Source organism: Neoarius graeffei, chromosome 3 (genome assembly GCF_027579695.1).
Source record: "Neoarius graeffei isolate fNeoGra1 chromosome 3, fNeoGra1.pri, whole genome shotgun sequence".
NCBI classification, from domain to species: Eukaryota; Metazoa; Chordata; class Actinopteri; order Siluriformes; family Ariidae; genus Neoarius; species Neoarius graeffei.
This window is the reverse complement of record NC_083571.1, coordinates 108,859,665-108,875,236: the sequence shown is the minus strand read 5'-3', so window position 1 is coordinate 108,875,236 and position 15,572 is coordinate 108,859,665. Positions and strand designations below refer to the sequence as shown.

Below are 15,572 nucleotides of genomic sequence, written 5' to 3'. Positions count from 1 at the left end.
CATTGTACTAAACCACAATGCTAAAGCGCTTGACTTTGTGGACTTATTATCTAATTTGAACATGCTCTTCACATTTTCAGCAGGGACGTCCTCCTGTGGCTTTGTGCACATGTCCAGATGTGTGTGTTTGTGTGTGTGTTTGTGCGTGTGTATGTGCGCATACTTTTTGCTGCAGTCTGATGAAAAGGTAATCCCTTGTGTTCTCTCTCTTCATCTTCTCTCTCTCTCTCTCTCTCTTTCTCTCTTTTATCTTTCTTTGTGAATTCTGAGGCAGACTCTCGTTCATGAATTCTGGCTTTTCAGCTCAGTTTGGCTTTACTTGAGCCCACTAGCCTGTCTGTTTAGCTCTGCTAAACCCACTCCTGCTTCTGCTTGGCTATTGTTTCATGTCTTGTTATGGAATATTTACCTTTGATTCTGTGGATTTAGTTCAAACATTTCTATGCACCTTTGAATAAATGTTGAACATTCAAGGGAATTTGAGGATAAAGACGGTTTACTGTTGCAGCAGAAGTTTCATTTAGTTGTACTTATGTGCAACAACTGTAGGATTATAAGGCACATTTTCTTTTTTTTTACTTAAAATTTGAGTACGATGAACTCATGTTGCCAATCGCCCCCAAGCATAACTACGTCATCACTCGTTTATTGCAATGCATTATGGGGGATAGCCGGTGGTCAGTAGTTATGCAATATAGTGGATGTGAGAGCGATATGAGGAGCGATTTTGCCGTGCTCTGTCATGGAAGACAATGAAATCGGTGATTTAAAGAGGTGGATAACATGTCGAGGGTTTACAGCAGGAAAATCGGAATCCAAATCAAGCTTGGTGAGAATGTAAGAGTCTAGACCAAGTCGACCACACTGTACAACAACAACAACATCATCAACTCTCAGAATGTTTTATCAAAACGAGTGATTAGTTAAATAAAACTTGATATCAGGAAACATTACAAAAAAAAATTGGAAACCCGCTGATTTGCCGTGTCATGTTCAGTATAAATGCATTTACTTAAATAAACGTTGCTAGTGAGGTACACTGAACATTATACAGACCTGAAAAAGAACCCTTGGTGGTTTGGGAGTTTTATCGGTCTGACAGGTTCGTTTGGCTGCTGAGTGCTTCGGTACATTGAGAAGCAAAGGCCGAGGAATGCTTCTTTGTTTTACAGGCTTTGGAATATCGCTAGTTTCAGATGATGAACAGTGTTGATTGTTATAATCTTCTATAACCGAAGGTCATTCCACAGACCGTAGAAATATTGCTGGGTCACAGTTTAAGTCCGTCTTTTTCCCACCAGAGAAATGTAAACTACAAACACTCGTCCATTTTGATTCAGTTTGAAGGTTTTCATTGCGGATTAAAGGGCAATTCCATGTAAATGTCAACCTCACCATGCAAAAATAAAGCAACATGTAATACATCAAAACCACTCCCAGAGATATCACCTAGGCCTGTATTTTACAGATGTGAATAAGTTGAACCAATTTGTAACCAACCTAACACGTCACTGTCAGTCTTTCTTTCTTATAATGTAAAACCCAAGCTAAAATCAACTTTGATCATGTACAATTCTATATTATTGCCACAAGCCACAGAAATGTATGCTAAAATCCACAAAACAGCAAAACAATAGCCATCCTAAATATTATTTAAGAACTTTGATAGTTTTAGCTGATATTTAGAGAGTTTTTCAAAGGGTTATGGTGGTTAAATTGCTGATTTTCTAAACATATGCCATGTCTATTTCAGATGCGTCACATCCGTAACGGAATTTCGTCACATCCATAACGCTGACTTTTCCTTCCGAAACTCTGCATGAAATACAAAATATTTTAAACAAAGATTTTTTAATATTCACCTTGGACCCCTCTATCAAATGGATATCTCCATTTCGACATTAGGTTTACAATTTCACAGAGTTTGATAAAAATGTACAGTCACCCAAGAAAAGTGATACTTTTTCTGTCACATCCATAACGCATCTTTTATTGGCGTTTTCTGGCATGCTCTAGATGTACTATGGGAATTGTTCTTGCTCTATCACTTCTCCAGTATGGTACAGCCTTAAAATATGCAACACCTGTTTAAATACTGGGAGACAATAAAACATGCACTGGGTCATTTGTTGCCATTTTGAGTTCAAGTGTCACGTCCATAACGCTGGAATTGCCCTAAACTTATCCATTTCTTTCTTCTCTTCTTCTCGACTGGCAGCTGATAAAAACTCAAGTGAGCTGTTCTCTTTGTTGTGGAGACACAGTAAGGCACACAGGAATTCACTTTAGGTGGCACGGTTAAAACCGGTCAGACAGAACAATGCAGTGTTTAACAAAGGCAAAAGTAAACAATATAGCGGAGCTGACCCCGGGTATTGCCCATAATGCATTGTGATGACGTAAACAAGCGATGACATAGTTATGGGTTAGGGTCATTCAAAGCTGGTCACCTCTTTGCACATCATCTTGTGTTATCAGTTGTGGTCAGAAGTTCACATGCAGTGACATGACATTCATGGTAATATTTGGGCTTTCAGTAATTTCTTTGAACTGTTCTTTTTCTGTGGCAGAATGATTGTACAGCATACAGCTTTAATTACAAAAAAACCCACTAGAATTTGGTGCACAAGTTTTAATTTTCTTTGGGTTTTCTGAAATCAACTCAGGGTCAAAATTATACATACAGGGTCAAAAATTTATATACGCTTACTTTGATTATTAATTCAGAGGTGCTGAAACTTCCAAAATGTCTCTTATCTTGCCAAGGCCGAGGTCTCTTAACTTCCTGTTAGTAATCATGATTGACTACAGCTGGTAGCTTCTCACCTGGTGACTTGTTCAGGGTGTACCCCACCTCTCACCCATGGTCAGCTGGGATAGGCTCCAGCTTGCCTTTGACCCTGCACAGGATAAGCAGCTGCAGATAATGGATGGATGGTAGCTTCTCTGTGCCTTCATAAAAAGGGTTTGTTTACAGCACTCATTGGATTGACCAACACACAGTAAAATGGGAAAGTCCAAGGAGCTCAGTGCAGATCTGAGAAAGAGGATTGCAGATATACACAACTCTGGAATGCCTCTTGGAGCCATTTCTAAACAACTGCAAATTCTGAGATCAGTTCAAACAATTGTATCCAAGTTATTGTGAGGTGTAGTCACTTTGCCAAGCCACTTTGCTTCAAGAAAACCCAAACTGTCACCCTCAGCTGAAATGAAATTGGTTTGGATGATCAGGAACAACTTGGGAACCACCATGGCACAGCCCTGCCATGAACTGGAAGCTGATGGATCACTGTCTACAGTTCAGTGAGTTTTACATCAGCATGGACTAAGAGGCTGCTATCCAAGAAATAACCCCCTGCTCTAAAATTGATACCGTCAAGCTTAACTAAAGTTTGAAGCTGACCACACGGACAAAGAAAAAGCCTTCTGGAGGAAAGCTGTATGGTCAGATGAGACAAAGATTGAGTTGTCTGGCCACAATGACCACCGTGTACAGAGGGACACTGTACCAGCTGGTGGTGGTGGTAGGATCATCATGCTCTGGGGCTGTTTTACTGCTAGTAGAACTGGTCATTGCACAAAGTGGATGGAATAATGAAGAAGGAGGACTACCTCAGAATTCTTCAGCATAAACCATCAGAAACTTGAACATGACTTGGGACTTACAACAGGACAATGAACCCAAATGTGCATCAGAGCTGGTTGTGGAGGATAAAGCAGGCTAACATTAAGCTTAAAACAAGCCCTGACTTCAACCCTATTGAAAATATATAGACCGTGCTTATAAGTCGAGTCCATGCCAAGAAAACAAAACAAAACAACAAATTTAATTGAACTTTACCAATTTTACCATGAAGAGTCATGAAATATCCAACCAGAATTCTGCCAGAAGCTTGTTCATGGTAAACAAAAATGTTTGGTCAAGGTGAATTTTGCGAAGAGACATTTTACCCAAATACTAGGTGTGCTGTATGCATATTTTTGACCCTGTGTTGATTTCAGAAAACCCAAAGAAAATTAAAACTTGTGCACCAAATTCTAGCATTTTTTTTAATTTAAGATGTATGGTGTACAATCATTCCGCCACAGAAAAAGAACAGTTCAAAGAAATTACTGAAAGCCCAAATATTGCCAAGACATTCATATCCAAGATGACATTCATGTCACTGTATGCAAACTTCTGACCACGACTGTATCCTTACAACAGTAACTGTAATTGCTAGTATTCGGCTAAACTGGATTTTAAGCATATTTCAAACTCTGTTTCATGAGTATGAGTCTTATCCTTATTTCTAATAGCACTGAATTATAAAAAGAGTATATTCCTACCTACAATCACAGTTTGTCATAACATGTGCATGCTGTACCCTGTGTAGTCAAACCTGGTAAGGCCTACACTCGAGGTTCAGTGATCATGGTGGATGAGATCATCAATGCCAGTCCTCCAAATTACCGTTTTCCTGAGGTTGGACTTCGTGTCATGGTCACCAACCACTTCGGAGCCAAAACTCGCCTGCGCATGGCCAGCCGTCTTATCATTACAGAGGTAGATAATCACATGACACGTGTAGAGACTCTTTAAAAATTACTTTTGAATATTAATGAGGCTGTAATGTTATACAGCTACACAGTGAACGTTAGCAGTAGCTCTACACCCTGTATTCATATCACATAAAACCACAGTGGGTGAAAATAGCAAGGAGGCAACGTCATCATTTTATGATCAACCTTTAATGTATACTGGTGCTTGAAAGTTTGTGAACCTTTGAGTATTTTGTATTTCCGCATAATAGGGCCTGGTCCCCCAACACCGATAACTATAACTATACCTCTAACTCCAGCTATGACTATACCTCTGCCTGAATTTAGTTCCAGTCTGGAGCAGTCAGACCACAGCTATAATCCCAACTACAATATCGCTTGGTCCTGCCTCTCAGGGAAATGAACACATGCAACTTAGGAATAGTCATGGAAGGTTTTTCCAAGTAGTACCGTAGTACATTATTCCGGGTCATACTGTACAGCTTGGATTTCAAAACAACCCATGCACACACTCCGGTGTTTGATAAAATACAGATAGATTACAGACTACGGAAATATAATAAAAAACAATACAAAATACGGAGTGGTTACGGATTTTAATACAGACGCATCACGGATGCTCATACAGTAATTTACGGATTGGTCATGGACGTTTCAGTCAGTATATTACAGATTGATTACTGATTTCATATGGATGATGCATCACGGATAAAAATGAATGTCTAAAACAATTAAATGTTTGGACCACCAAAGTCCATAATTAAAATATCTTACCTGCTTTTATATGTTTACTTTATTAATTTCATGGAAAGTCACATATCTCTGAATAAAAGATCCATACTTTTTTTTGTATTATATTTTTAATTTTCCATGAATCTGTATTTCGTGACTTCATGATGCAACAAGGATGTACAAAGATGCCCGGGGAAAAATAGCATGTGCTCAGACAATGTCACATGTAAACAATTACTTGATTGGTCAGATGTTTTATTGGATCAGGTCCAGGCCTGGAAAAATCGCTCCAGAAGCAATCTCAGCTATATATGGGCTATAGGGATCGCTATTGGTCTGATGTGAGCACCGACCACATAAACTGCAGGGGACCCATTTATTTATAGTTAGGGCCTGAGCACCAAGGTGCACCGTGGGTGCAAAGCCCTATTGTTTTCGGCATGCTTTTTCTTTTATTATTATTATTTTTTTTTCTCCACGCGCCAACTCGTTTTTGAGGCACTTGTGATGCTTGAAAACTGAAGAATTTTGGCACACTGATCAAATGTGCGTAAAATCACCAAGTTACCTTGAGCAGGGACTGGGTGTGGTCCCGGAGCTCTATAGCACCTCTGAGAACAAGCTATGGTTGAGATGAAGTTGCTCGAATGGGTACAAGATTTGGTGTGATCAATACTCTTGTGATCCAGGACAAAATTCACTTGGTTGTATTTGACCCCACCCAACAGGAAGTCAGCCATACTGGATGGAATGTGGGATTTTTAAACTTTCTCGTGTTGTTTTGAGGGGCTTACCATGGCTAAAAACTCATCAAACTTCACACATGCATTTGTCCGATGATATAATTTGAGTTCATATGGTAAATCAGTCTAGGTGGGCTTCATTAACTACATAGCGCCCCCTAGTTCAAAAATACAGATTTGACACTTTGGAAACATTCAAAAACTCAGGAAATTTCGTGCACTCGTGAAAATAGGGCAAAAGTTTATTATTCTTAGGTTATTTGCCTTGGGTGAGGCTAGAAGACATCAGAGTGCCATGTGTGAGGGCCCTTTATCGCTGCTAGCGGCTATATTTATAATTATAGTTGTAGTTATAGTTATCAGTGTCGTGGGACCAGGCCTTTAAATATGATCTAAAACATCAGATTTTGACACAAGTCATCAAATAAAGATAAAGAGAATCCAAGTAAAGAAATTAGACGGGCACCTGGTAGAGTGCATACCTCCACCAAGCCACATATCCGGATTTGCATCAAAAACTCATCAGGTTTTCCTTGGCCCATGGCCCACCTTTCCTCAAAATTTCATCAAAATTCCAACAAAATTCATTCACTACTTTTTGAGTTATGCTGGGAACAGACAAACAAACAGACAAACAAATGGAGGTGAAAACATAACCTCCTCCAACAGAGTTGGCAGAGGTAATGAGACAAAAATGTTATTAATTACTTATTAACTGAACACAAGGTCTTTACCGGAAACTATCAGACCTCGGTCCGAACAAAAAGACCTCGGTCTGATATTTTCCCATAAAGACCGAGCAAGCAAGGTTAATAAGGAGTTTATTATATGGATTTTTTTTATTTCTAAGATTAAAAGCAACGATCATTATAACGAGGCGTGACGCTGCTTTCAGTCACGTCGTATTTGTAATGTAGTTGAGTCACACATGCAGAATAAATGGCTAGCGGTTTCAAAACCGAATTTATTTTTCCCTCTTGTTTGTTTTTTGTGTTTCGGCCATTTTTGATTTCTAAGGAGGGTTTTTTTGTCAGCTTGTTTTTTTTTTTTTTTTGCAAAATTGAAAGCTGGCGCCTCGGAAAGAAAGTCCATAATTGTCCACGGACATTACGGGAAAATTCTGGGCAGCACGGTGGTGTAGTGATTAGCACTGTCGCCTCACAGCAAGAAGGTTCTGGGTTTGAGCCCAGTGGCTGAAGGGGGCCTTTCTGTGTGGAGTTTGCATGTTCTACCCGTGTCTGCATGCGTTTCCTCCGGGTGCTCTAGTTTCCCCCACAGTCCAAAGACATGCGGTTAGGTTAGCATGGGGCAGCCTTGGGCTGAAGTGCCCTTGAGCAAGGCACCAAACCTCCAACTGCTCCCTGGGCGCTGTAGCACAGCTGCTCACTGCTCTGGGTATGTGTGTGACCCAATTCAAGATATTACATCATGCATCACGTGGTGGGCTTTCCCCATTCGCATAAGGCATTGTGGGATACAAATTTGAAACAGGAGAGAAAAATGGAGGACGTGAGTGTGCGAATGAAATGTGAAAGACCGACTACAGTAACGGAAAGCGAGAAGAAAAGACGTTATGTTATATACGAAGGAAAGGAAACGCAGGACCAAACTAATAAATATTGGCGCTCAGCGAACACCTTGGTGTGATCAGCTGTTCGTTTAGCGACAGAATGATGGAACTGTCAGTGCACGGTCAAAGGTAAACCTGTAGATGGCAGTAATGCAACACTGTGGATGCCAGCTGCCGTAAAACCCAAAAGAGGAAGAAGAAGAAGGTAAACCTGTGCATGCGCAAATGGACTTCCTTTGTCTGCTTGACTGCGTGAAGCGAGCAATTTCATGCACATTCAATTTTATTAAATCAAAAGACCATCTAGCTTTAACATTAGCCCATGTGAGAGAAGCCTTGAGTTGCTTAGAAGTTACCCTGAGTTCCTTTGAGACCTTGTGGACTATTAGGCCCAATCCCAATTCTAATTCCTACCCCTCCCCCTTCCCCTCCCCCTTCCCCTTGGCCCTTCCCCTTGAAACTGAGCTACAAGGGATAGGGCTTGAAATTCAACCCCTACGTATTGGGATAGCCCTTCAACGATCGCATACGTCATCGCGTACCTCCGTCAGCGTTTACGTTAGCAAAACGCGACCAAATGCGTCATTGGCTGCGACCAGCCGCTACAGTCAGAGCCAGAACCAGAAATCTCTGCTGGCAGGGTGTGATTTGTTAACTAACACCACTGAATGGGATATCTTTGGCGCTTCGTGCACCACATCCGACAGAATGAGGTGTCAGAACACTCATGTAAACAATAAAAGCGAGAATAACAGAACAAAACGTACGCAGTCAAGCAACCGAAAACAATACTCACTCCCAAAGCTTTTTAGCAGCAGCTTGGATTTCAGAAATCGCTGCTCATTCTCAGCTCGAAAGCGAATCAAGCGGCGTGTTTCCTCTGGATAACAACTTAAAACACGTAAATAATGGAGAAAATACATTTATGACAATCTTTCGCCGCGGGAACTACCATCTTTCTGAAATCCGCATGAAATCTCGCTGAAATCCGCATGGCATTGTGGGAAATCACTCAAACCCCTTCGTTCGGAGTCAGCTCCAGGAAAATCTCCGTTTGGAGGGGTACAGAAGCCCTACCCCTTCCCCTACCCCTCCGCGTTAACTGGGATTGGGATACCCCTACCCCTTCACGTGAACGCGCAAAATGGAGGGGAAGGGCCAAGGGGTTGGTCCAAGGGGTGAAATGGGATTTGGCCTTAGACACCTCGCTCTTGGGGTGATCTTTGTTGGTTGTCCACTCCTGGGGAGGGTAACAGTGGTTTTGAATTTCCTCTATCTGTCTGACTGTGGATTGGTGGAGTCTGAACTCTTTAGAGATGGCTTTGTAACCTTTCCCAGCCTGATGAGCATCAATAACTCTTTGTGGAGGTCCTCAGATGTCTCCATTGTTCATGGTGTAATATACTTCCATAAACCTGTGCTGTGAAGATCAGACTTTGATAGATCCCTGTTCTTTAAATCAAACAGGGCAAACACTCACAACTTACTGTCATCCCATTGACTGACAACACGACTCTAATTTCACCTTCAAATTAAATTATCTGGGAGGTTCACATACTTTTACCACTCACAGATATGTAACATTGGATAATTTTCCTCAAAAAATAAATAAATGACCAAGTATAATATTTTTGTCTCATTTGTTTAACTGGGTTCTCTTTATCTACTTTTAGGACTTGTGTGAAAATCTGATGATGTTTTAGGTCATATTTATGCAGAAATATAGAAAATTCTAAAGGGTTCACAAACTTTCAAGCACCATGATGTTATGTAAGTTCTAATTTATTTACCTATAGCAGTTGCTTTTGTGGATTTTACAATGGTAATTTGGCACAAATTTGAGAAAAGGTGTTTTTTTTTTTTGGTAGACATGCAATTGTAGAATGACATTTTAAAATCATTAACCTGTGAACCTTTTTGCCTTTGAAATATTACTTTAAAATATGGAAATATTACTGCATAATAAGCAATTAACAATTTTATCCAAACAGTTAAATTCATACAGTGGCATGCAAAAGTTTGGGCACCCTTGCTGAAAATGTCTGTTACTGTGAACTGTGTAGAAGTGAACAGAAGATGAACTCATCACCAAAAGGCATAAAGGTAAAGACGACACATTTCTTTAATATTTTCTGCAAGATTACATTTTTATTTCCATCATTTACAGGTGTAAAATACCAAAAAATGAAAAGGACCTGAAGCAAAAGTTTGGGCACCCTGCATGGTTAGTGCCTAGTAACACCCCCTTTGGCAAGTATCACAGCTTGTAAACACTTTTTGTAGCCAGCTAATAATCTTTCAGTTCTTACCTGGGGGATTTTTGCGCATTCGTCCTTGCAAAAGGCTGCCAGTTCTACAAGTTTCCTGGGCTGTCTTGCATGCACTGCTCTTTTGAGATCTATTCACAGATTTTCAATGATGTTTAGGTCAGGGGACTGTGAGGGCCAGGGCAAAACCTTCAGCTTGTGCCTCTTGAGGTATTCCATTGTAGATTTTGAGGTGTGTTTTGGATCATCATCTTATTGTAGGACCCATCCTCTTTTTAACTTCAACTTTTTTACAGACAGTGTGATGTTTGCTTCCAGAGTTTGCTGGTATTTATTTGAATCCATGCTTCCCTCAACCAATGAAACGTGCCCTGTGCCACTGGCTGCAACACAACCCCAAAGCATGATCGATCCACACCCATGCTTCAGAGTTGGAGAGGAATTTGGCACCCTTTTTTCTCCAAACATACCTTTGCACATTGTGGCTAAAAAGTTCTATTTTGATTTCATCAGTCCACAGGACTTGTTTCCATAATGCATCAGGCTTATTTAGATGTTCATTTGCAAACTTCAGACGCTGAATTTTGTGGCTAGGGCGCAGGAACGGTTTTCTTCTGATGACTCTCCCATGAAGGTCATATTTGTTCAGGTGTCGCTGCATAGTAGAACAGTGCACCACCACTCCAGGGTCTGCTAAATCTTTCTGAAGGTCTTTTGCAGTCAAACAGGGGTTTTTATTTGCCTTTCTAGCAATCCAACAAGCAGTTCTTTCAGAAAGTTTTCTTCATCTTCCAGACCTCACCTTGATCTCCACTGTTTCTGTTAACTGGCATTTCTTAATAACATTACAATCTGAGGAAACGGCTACCTGAAAACACTTTGCTACGTTCTTGTAGCCTTCTCCTGCTTTGTGTGCATCAATTATTTTATTATTCAGAATGCGAGGGAGTTGCTTAGAGGAGCCCATGGCTGTTGATTTTAGGGACAAGTTTGAGGAGTCAGAGAATTTATACAGCTTTGAAATCTGCATCATCTGACCTTTCCTAACAAAGAATTTAAACAAGCCACAGCTCAATAAGCTAATTAACCTTCATCCTACCAAGTGGGGTCCATCTGGACCCCGCACCTATATGTTTGTTTGCCATTTTAAAAATATGTGACATACTGCCTCACCGTTTTGTGAATTTGTCGGAATTTATGTCTTAATTAAAACACTAAAGCACCGGAAGATCAGCTTTTTGCATTGTGAAGGTATAATTAATTTGTTACTGGGGTCCAACCGGACCCCAGAGTAAAGTTTATCTGTCTTTCATTTTATAATTGAATAGCACAGTGAAAGTTAACTTCTTTTATTTCTTTTATGTTCCATAATGAAACTACCAAGGCATTCCTTCTTGGGGTCCGTGTGGACCCCATTGCTGCAATAAGCACAGGCTGCAAAACAAAAGCCCGAAATTATTTTACAATTACTTTTTTGTTTTAAATTCTGTAAGAAAAGACCTAAGTTGAAATCCAGAATGTTTTACAGCTGCATGAGCTGCAAAAATCATGTATATAATGCCAATTTTTTTTTGTGGCGCTATAATTTGCTACATGTATGCTAGTTATTGCAATATTATTGCAATGTTATTGCATTTATAATACATCATTGATATTCAGCCATAGTGGATTTTGTTCTTCAATAAAGTTATGTCTGTTTGCTGCATTGAATTGGTTCTTACTGCATTGATTTCAAGGTATTCCCTCCTGGGGTCCATACGGACCCCGCTTGGTAGTTTGTGTATGTAAAATTGGCTGGTAGGATGAAGGTTAAGTGTGTTCTTTATGCCTTGGGCCCTTTAGTGTATTGCTGTTATTAATACAAGATGTTCTGAACAAAACTTATCTGGTGATTTTGTCTTTATAAGCTTTAATTTTAAAGAAAAGTATTGGGGTTCAAACGGACCCCACATGGTAAGATTAAGGTGTAAAATAGCATGGTAGGATGAGGGTTAAGGTCTGGAACCTTGGTAAAAGTTACCTGAGAACTCAAATGTATTGGGGTGCCCAAACTTTCGCATGGTGTTCCTTTTCTTTTTTCACTCTCCAATTGTACAAAACAAAAATAATACACAAATCTTGCAGAAAACACTGAAAAGAAATGTGTCGTCTTTACCTTTATGCCTTTTGGTGATCAGTTCATCTTCTGCTCACTTAACTATTCACAGTACCAGACATTTTCATCAAGGGTGCCCAAACTTTTGCATGCCACTGTATAGTCCGAATATACAGTGCTGTATAAAAGTCTTAGGCACATGTAAAGAAATGCTGGAGACCAAAAATGGCTTAAAAAATAATGAAATGAAATGTTTCAACATTAAAAAAATACTATAAACAGTAAGCAGTAAGCCATAATACAACCCCGATTCCAAAAAAGTTGGGACAAAGTACAAATTGTAAATAAAAACGGAATGCAATGATGTGGAAGTTTCAAAATTCCAAATTTTAGTCAGAATAGAACATAGATGACATATCAAATGTTTAAACTGAGAAAATGTATCATTTAAAGAGAAAAATTAGGTGATTTTAAATTTCATGACAACAACACATCTCAAAAAAGCTGGGACAAGGCCATGTTTACCACTGTGAGACATCCCCTTTTCTCTTTACAACAGTCTGTAAACGTCTGGGGACTGAGGAGACAAGTTGCTCAAGTTTAGGGATAGGAATGTTAACCCATTCTTGTCTAATGTAGGATTCTAGTTGCTCAACTGTCTTAGGTCTTTTTTGTCGTATCTTCCGTTTTATGATGCGCCAAATGTTTTCTATGGGTGAAAGATCTGGACTGCAGGCTGGCCAGTTCAGTACCCGGACCCTTCTTCTACGCAGCCATGATGCTGTAATTGATGCAGTATGTGGTTTGGCATTGTCATGTTGGAAAATGCAAGGTCTTCCCTGAAAGAGACGTCATCTAGATGGGAGCATATGTTGCTCTAGAACCTGGATATACCTTTCAGCATTGATGGTGTCTTTCCAGATGTGTAAGCTGCCCATGCCACATGCACTAATGCAACCCCATACCATCAGAGATGCAGGCTACTGAACTGAGCGCTGATAACAACTTGGGTCGTCCTTCTCCTCTTTAGTCTGAATGACACGGCGTCCCTGATTTCCATAAAGAACTTCACATTTTGATTCGTCTGACCACAGAACAGTTTTCCACTTTGCCACAGTCCATTTTAAATGAGCCTTGGCCCAGAGAAGACGTCTGCGCTTCTGGATCATGTTTAGATACGGCTTCTTCTTTGAACTATAGAGTTTTAGCTGCCAACGGCGGATGGCACGGTGAATTGTGTTCACAGATAATGTTCTCTGGAAATATTCCTGAGCCCATTTTGTGATTTCCAATACAGAAGCATGCCTGTATGTGATGCAGTGCCGTCTAATGGCCCAAAGATCACGGGCACCCAGTATGGTTTTCCGGCCTTGACCCTTACGCACAGAGATTCTTCCAGATTCTCTGAATCTTTTGTTGATATTATGCACTGTAGATGACGATATGTTCAAACTCTTTGCAATTTTACACTGTCGAACTCCTTTCTGATATTGCTCCACTATTTGTCGGTGCAGAATTAGGGGGATTGGTGATCCTCTTCCCATCTTTACTTCTGAGAGCCGCTGCCACTCCAAGATGCTCTTTTTATACCCAGTCATGTTAATGACCTATTGCCAATTGACCTAATGAGTTGCAATTTGGTCCTCCAGCTGTTCCTTTTTTGTACCTTTAACTTTTCCAGCCTCTTATTGCCCCTGTCCCAACTTTTTTGAGATGTGTTGCTGTCATGAAATTTCAAACGAGCCAATATTTGGCATGAAATTTCAAAATGTCTCACTTTCAACATTTGATATGTTGTCTATGTTCTATTGTGAATAAAATATCAGTTTTTGAGATTTGTAAATTATTGCATTCCATTTTTATTTACAGTACAATTTGTACTTTGTCCCAACTTTTTTGGAATCGGGGTTGTAAATGAAACAAAGTCAGTATTTGGTGTGAGACGACCCTTTTGCTTTAAAAATAAATAGTAGTCTCGGGTACAATGAGTGCAGTTTTAAAAGGAAATGAGCTGTAGATTTTACTGAGCATCTTACAGAACCAGCCACAGTTCTTCTGGACACTTTGACTGTCACACTCGCTTCTTAATTTTGCGCCAAAACCCAGCAGCCTTCATTATGTTTTCTTTTTTAATCTGAAAAATGCTCTCTTCTGGAATATGCTGCTCAGATACAAACTGAATATGCTGCTCAGATTCTGTAACATTTAATTTTGTGCTGGAAAAAAAAATCAAACCTTTTGAACTCTAAAATGTTTTTGCCAGGCTTATAGTACTCGAGTCCAACTTGTGCCCTAATTTTAAGGACTCGTGACTCGACTTGGACTTGAGCATGGACTCGTGCATTAACTGCATTCGGACTTGTAAATTGGAGACGAGGACTTGGATTTTTTTCTTTATTTTTTGTAGCATACCATAATAATTTGGCACAACATATTTATATCAACATTAATTTTTGTACTAATTTTGTGCAAGAGTGTCACACCTGCGTGCCTTGGCATGTGCATCAGATAGACTCTCGGGCGCACTCTGGACAGCGCGCATGCCAAGCAGACTCTTGCGTGCCGTAAACGACTCGCACCTGCACAGGCTTAAGGCATAATCAGCACGCTGATATAAAAACTGTGAAAACACTTTTACTTTGCGAAGTATTGAGTTGCATTACTGATACATTACCGAGCCTTATTTCCTTGTTTGGTTTCCTGATCCCTGATTTCCTGTTTCTCGTCTTTGATTCTGTCGAGTCTACGATAGCCTGTTTGTGCGTCGCTCGACCTATTGCCTGTTTCACCGTTTTACAATTTTGCCTGCTGTTCTGGATTGTTTACGGTCTTCACTTGTATTAATAAACACACCTTCTGCACTTACATCCGTCTCCCAACCATCTGTGACAGCATACTTCACACTCCCTGACAGAGAGAAGCACATTCACCTGTTCATACATCATGTTCAGGAACAAACTAATGTTAATGGCGTTAAAACACTCTGACTCAACTCAGATCAATAGTGGACTCGACTTGGACTCGACTCAATTTTTTTTTCATGACTTGGACTTGACTCGGACTTGAACACTGGGGACTCGAGACTGGACTCAGACTCGAGGTTTAGTGACTCGACTACAACACTGGTTTTTGCACTGACTCGATAACGCCATAAACTAGAAATCTATAACAAAGTTTGTATGAAAAAATAGGGTGCTTAAGAATTTTGCACAATACTGTGTATAAATTTGATCATAAAGGTAGACTTGGCCCGTTACCTGTGCTTCTGCAGTTTCCTTAAATTTAATTTCCTAAATAATTAGCATAACAATGTGCTAAAATAATGCTACTTGTGTGGGGTGTATTTATTTATTTATTTATTTATTTATTTTTGCAGAGGCAAAAGCTGGTGCAGGGAGCCAATGGTGTTGAGGTGGCAGTGGTGGATGGAAAGAGTGACATTGAGAATGGGAACGTGCCAGAGGACAAGCCAAGTCAGGAAGAGGATGGAGAACTGACCTCACCATTCAATATACCAAGTAAGACAGACATGGAGAAAAGAAAAGGTGTGACAGTGGGTTTTCTCGATGAAACTGGGTCAGAAATGGAAATGGTAACTGATGGTTGATGGTCCATTCTGG

The 15,572-nt window shown here is 40.1% G+C and overlaps 1 protein-coding gene across 1 annotated transcript in view; it reads left to right on the top strand.

Annotated features, from left to right (window-relative positions):
* Positions 1-15,572, top strand: part of slc24a4b (solute carrier family 24 member 4b) — a 212,391-nt gene that overhangs the window by 152,268 nt on the left and 44,551 nt on the right. The window contains exons 11-12 of the mRNA XM_060917863.1: positions 4,380-4,549; positions 15,329-15,470. Of these exons, the coding sequence (XP_060773846.1) occupies positions 4,380-4,549; positions 15,329-15,470 (312 nt within the window). The remainder of the gene's footprint in view (positions 1-4,379; positions 4,550-15,328; positions 15,471-15,572) is intronic.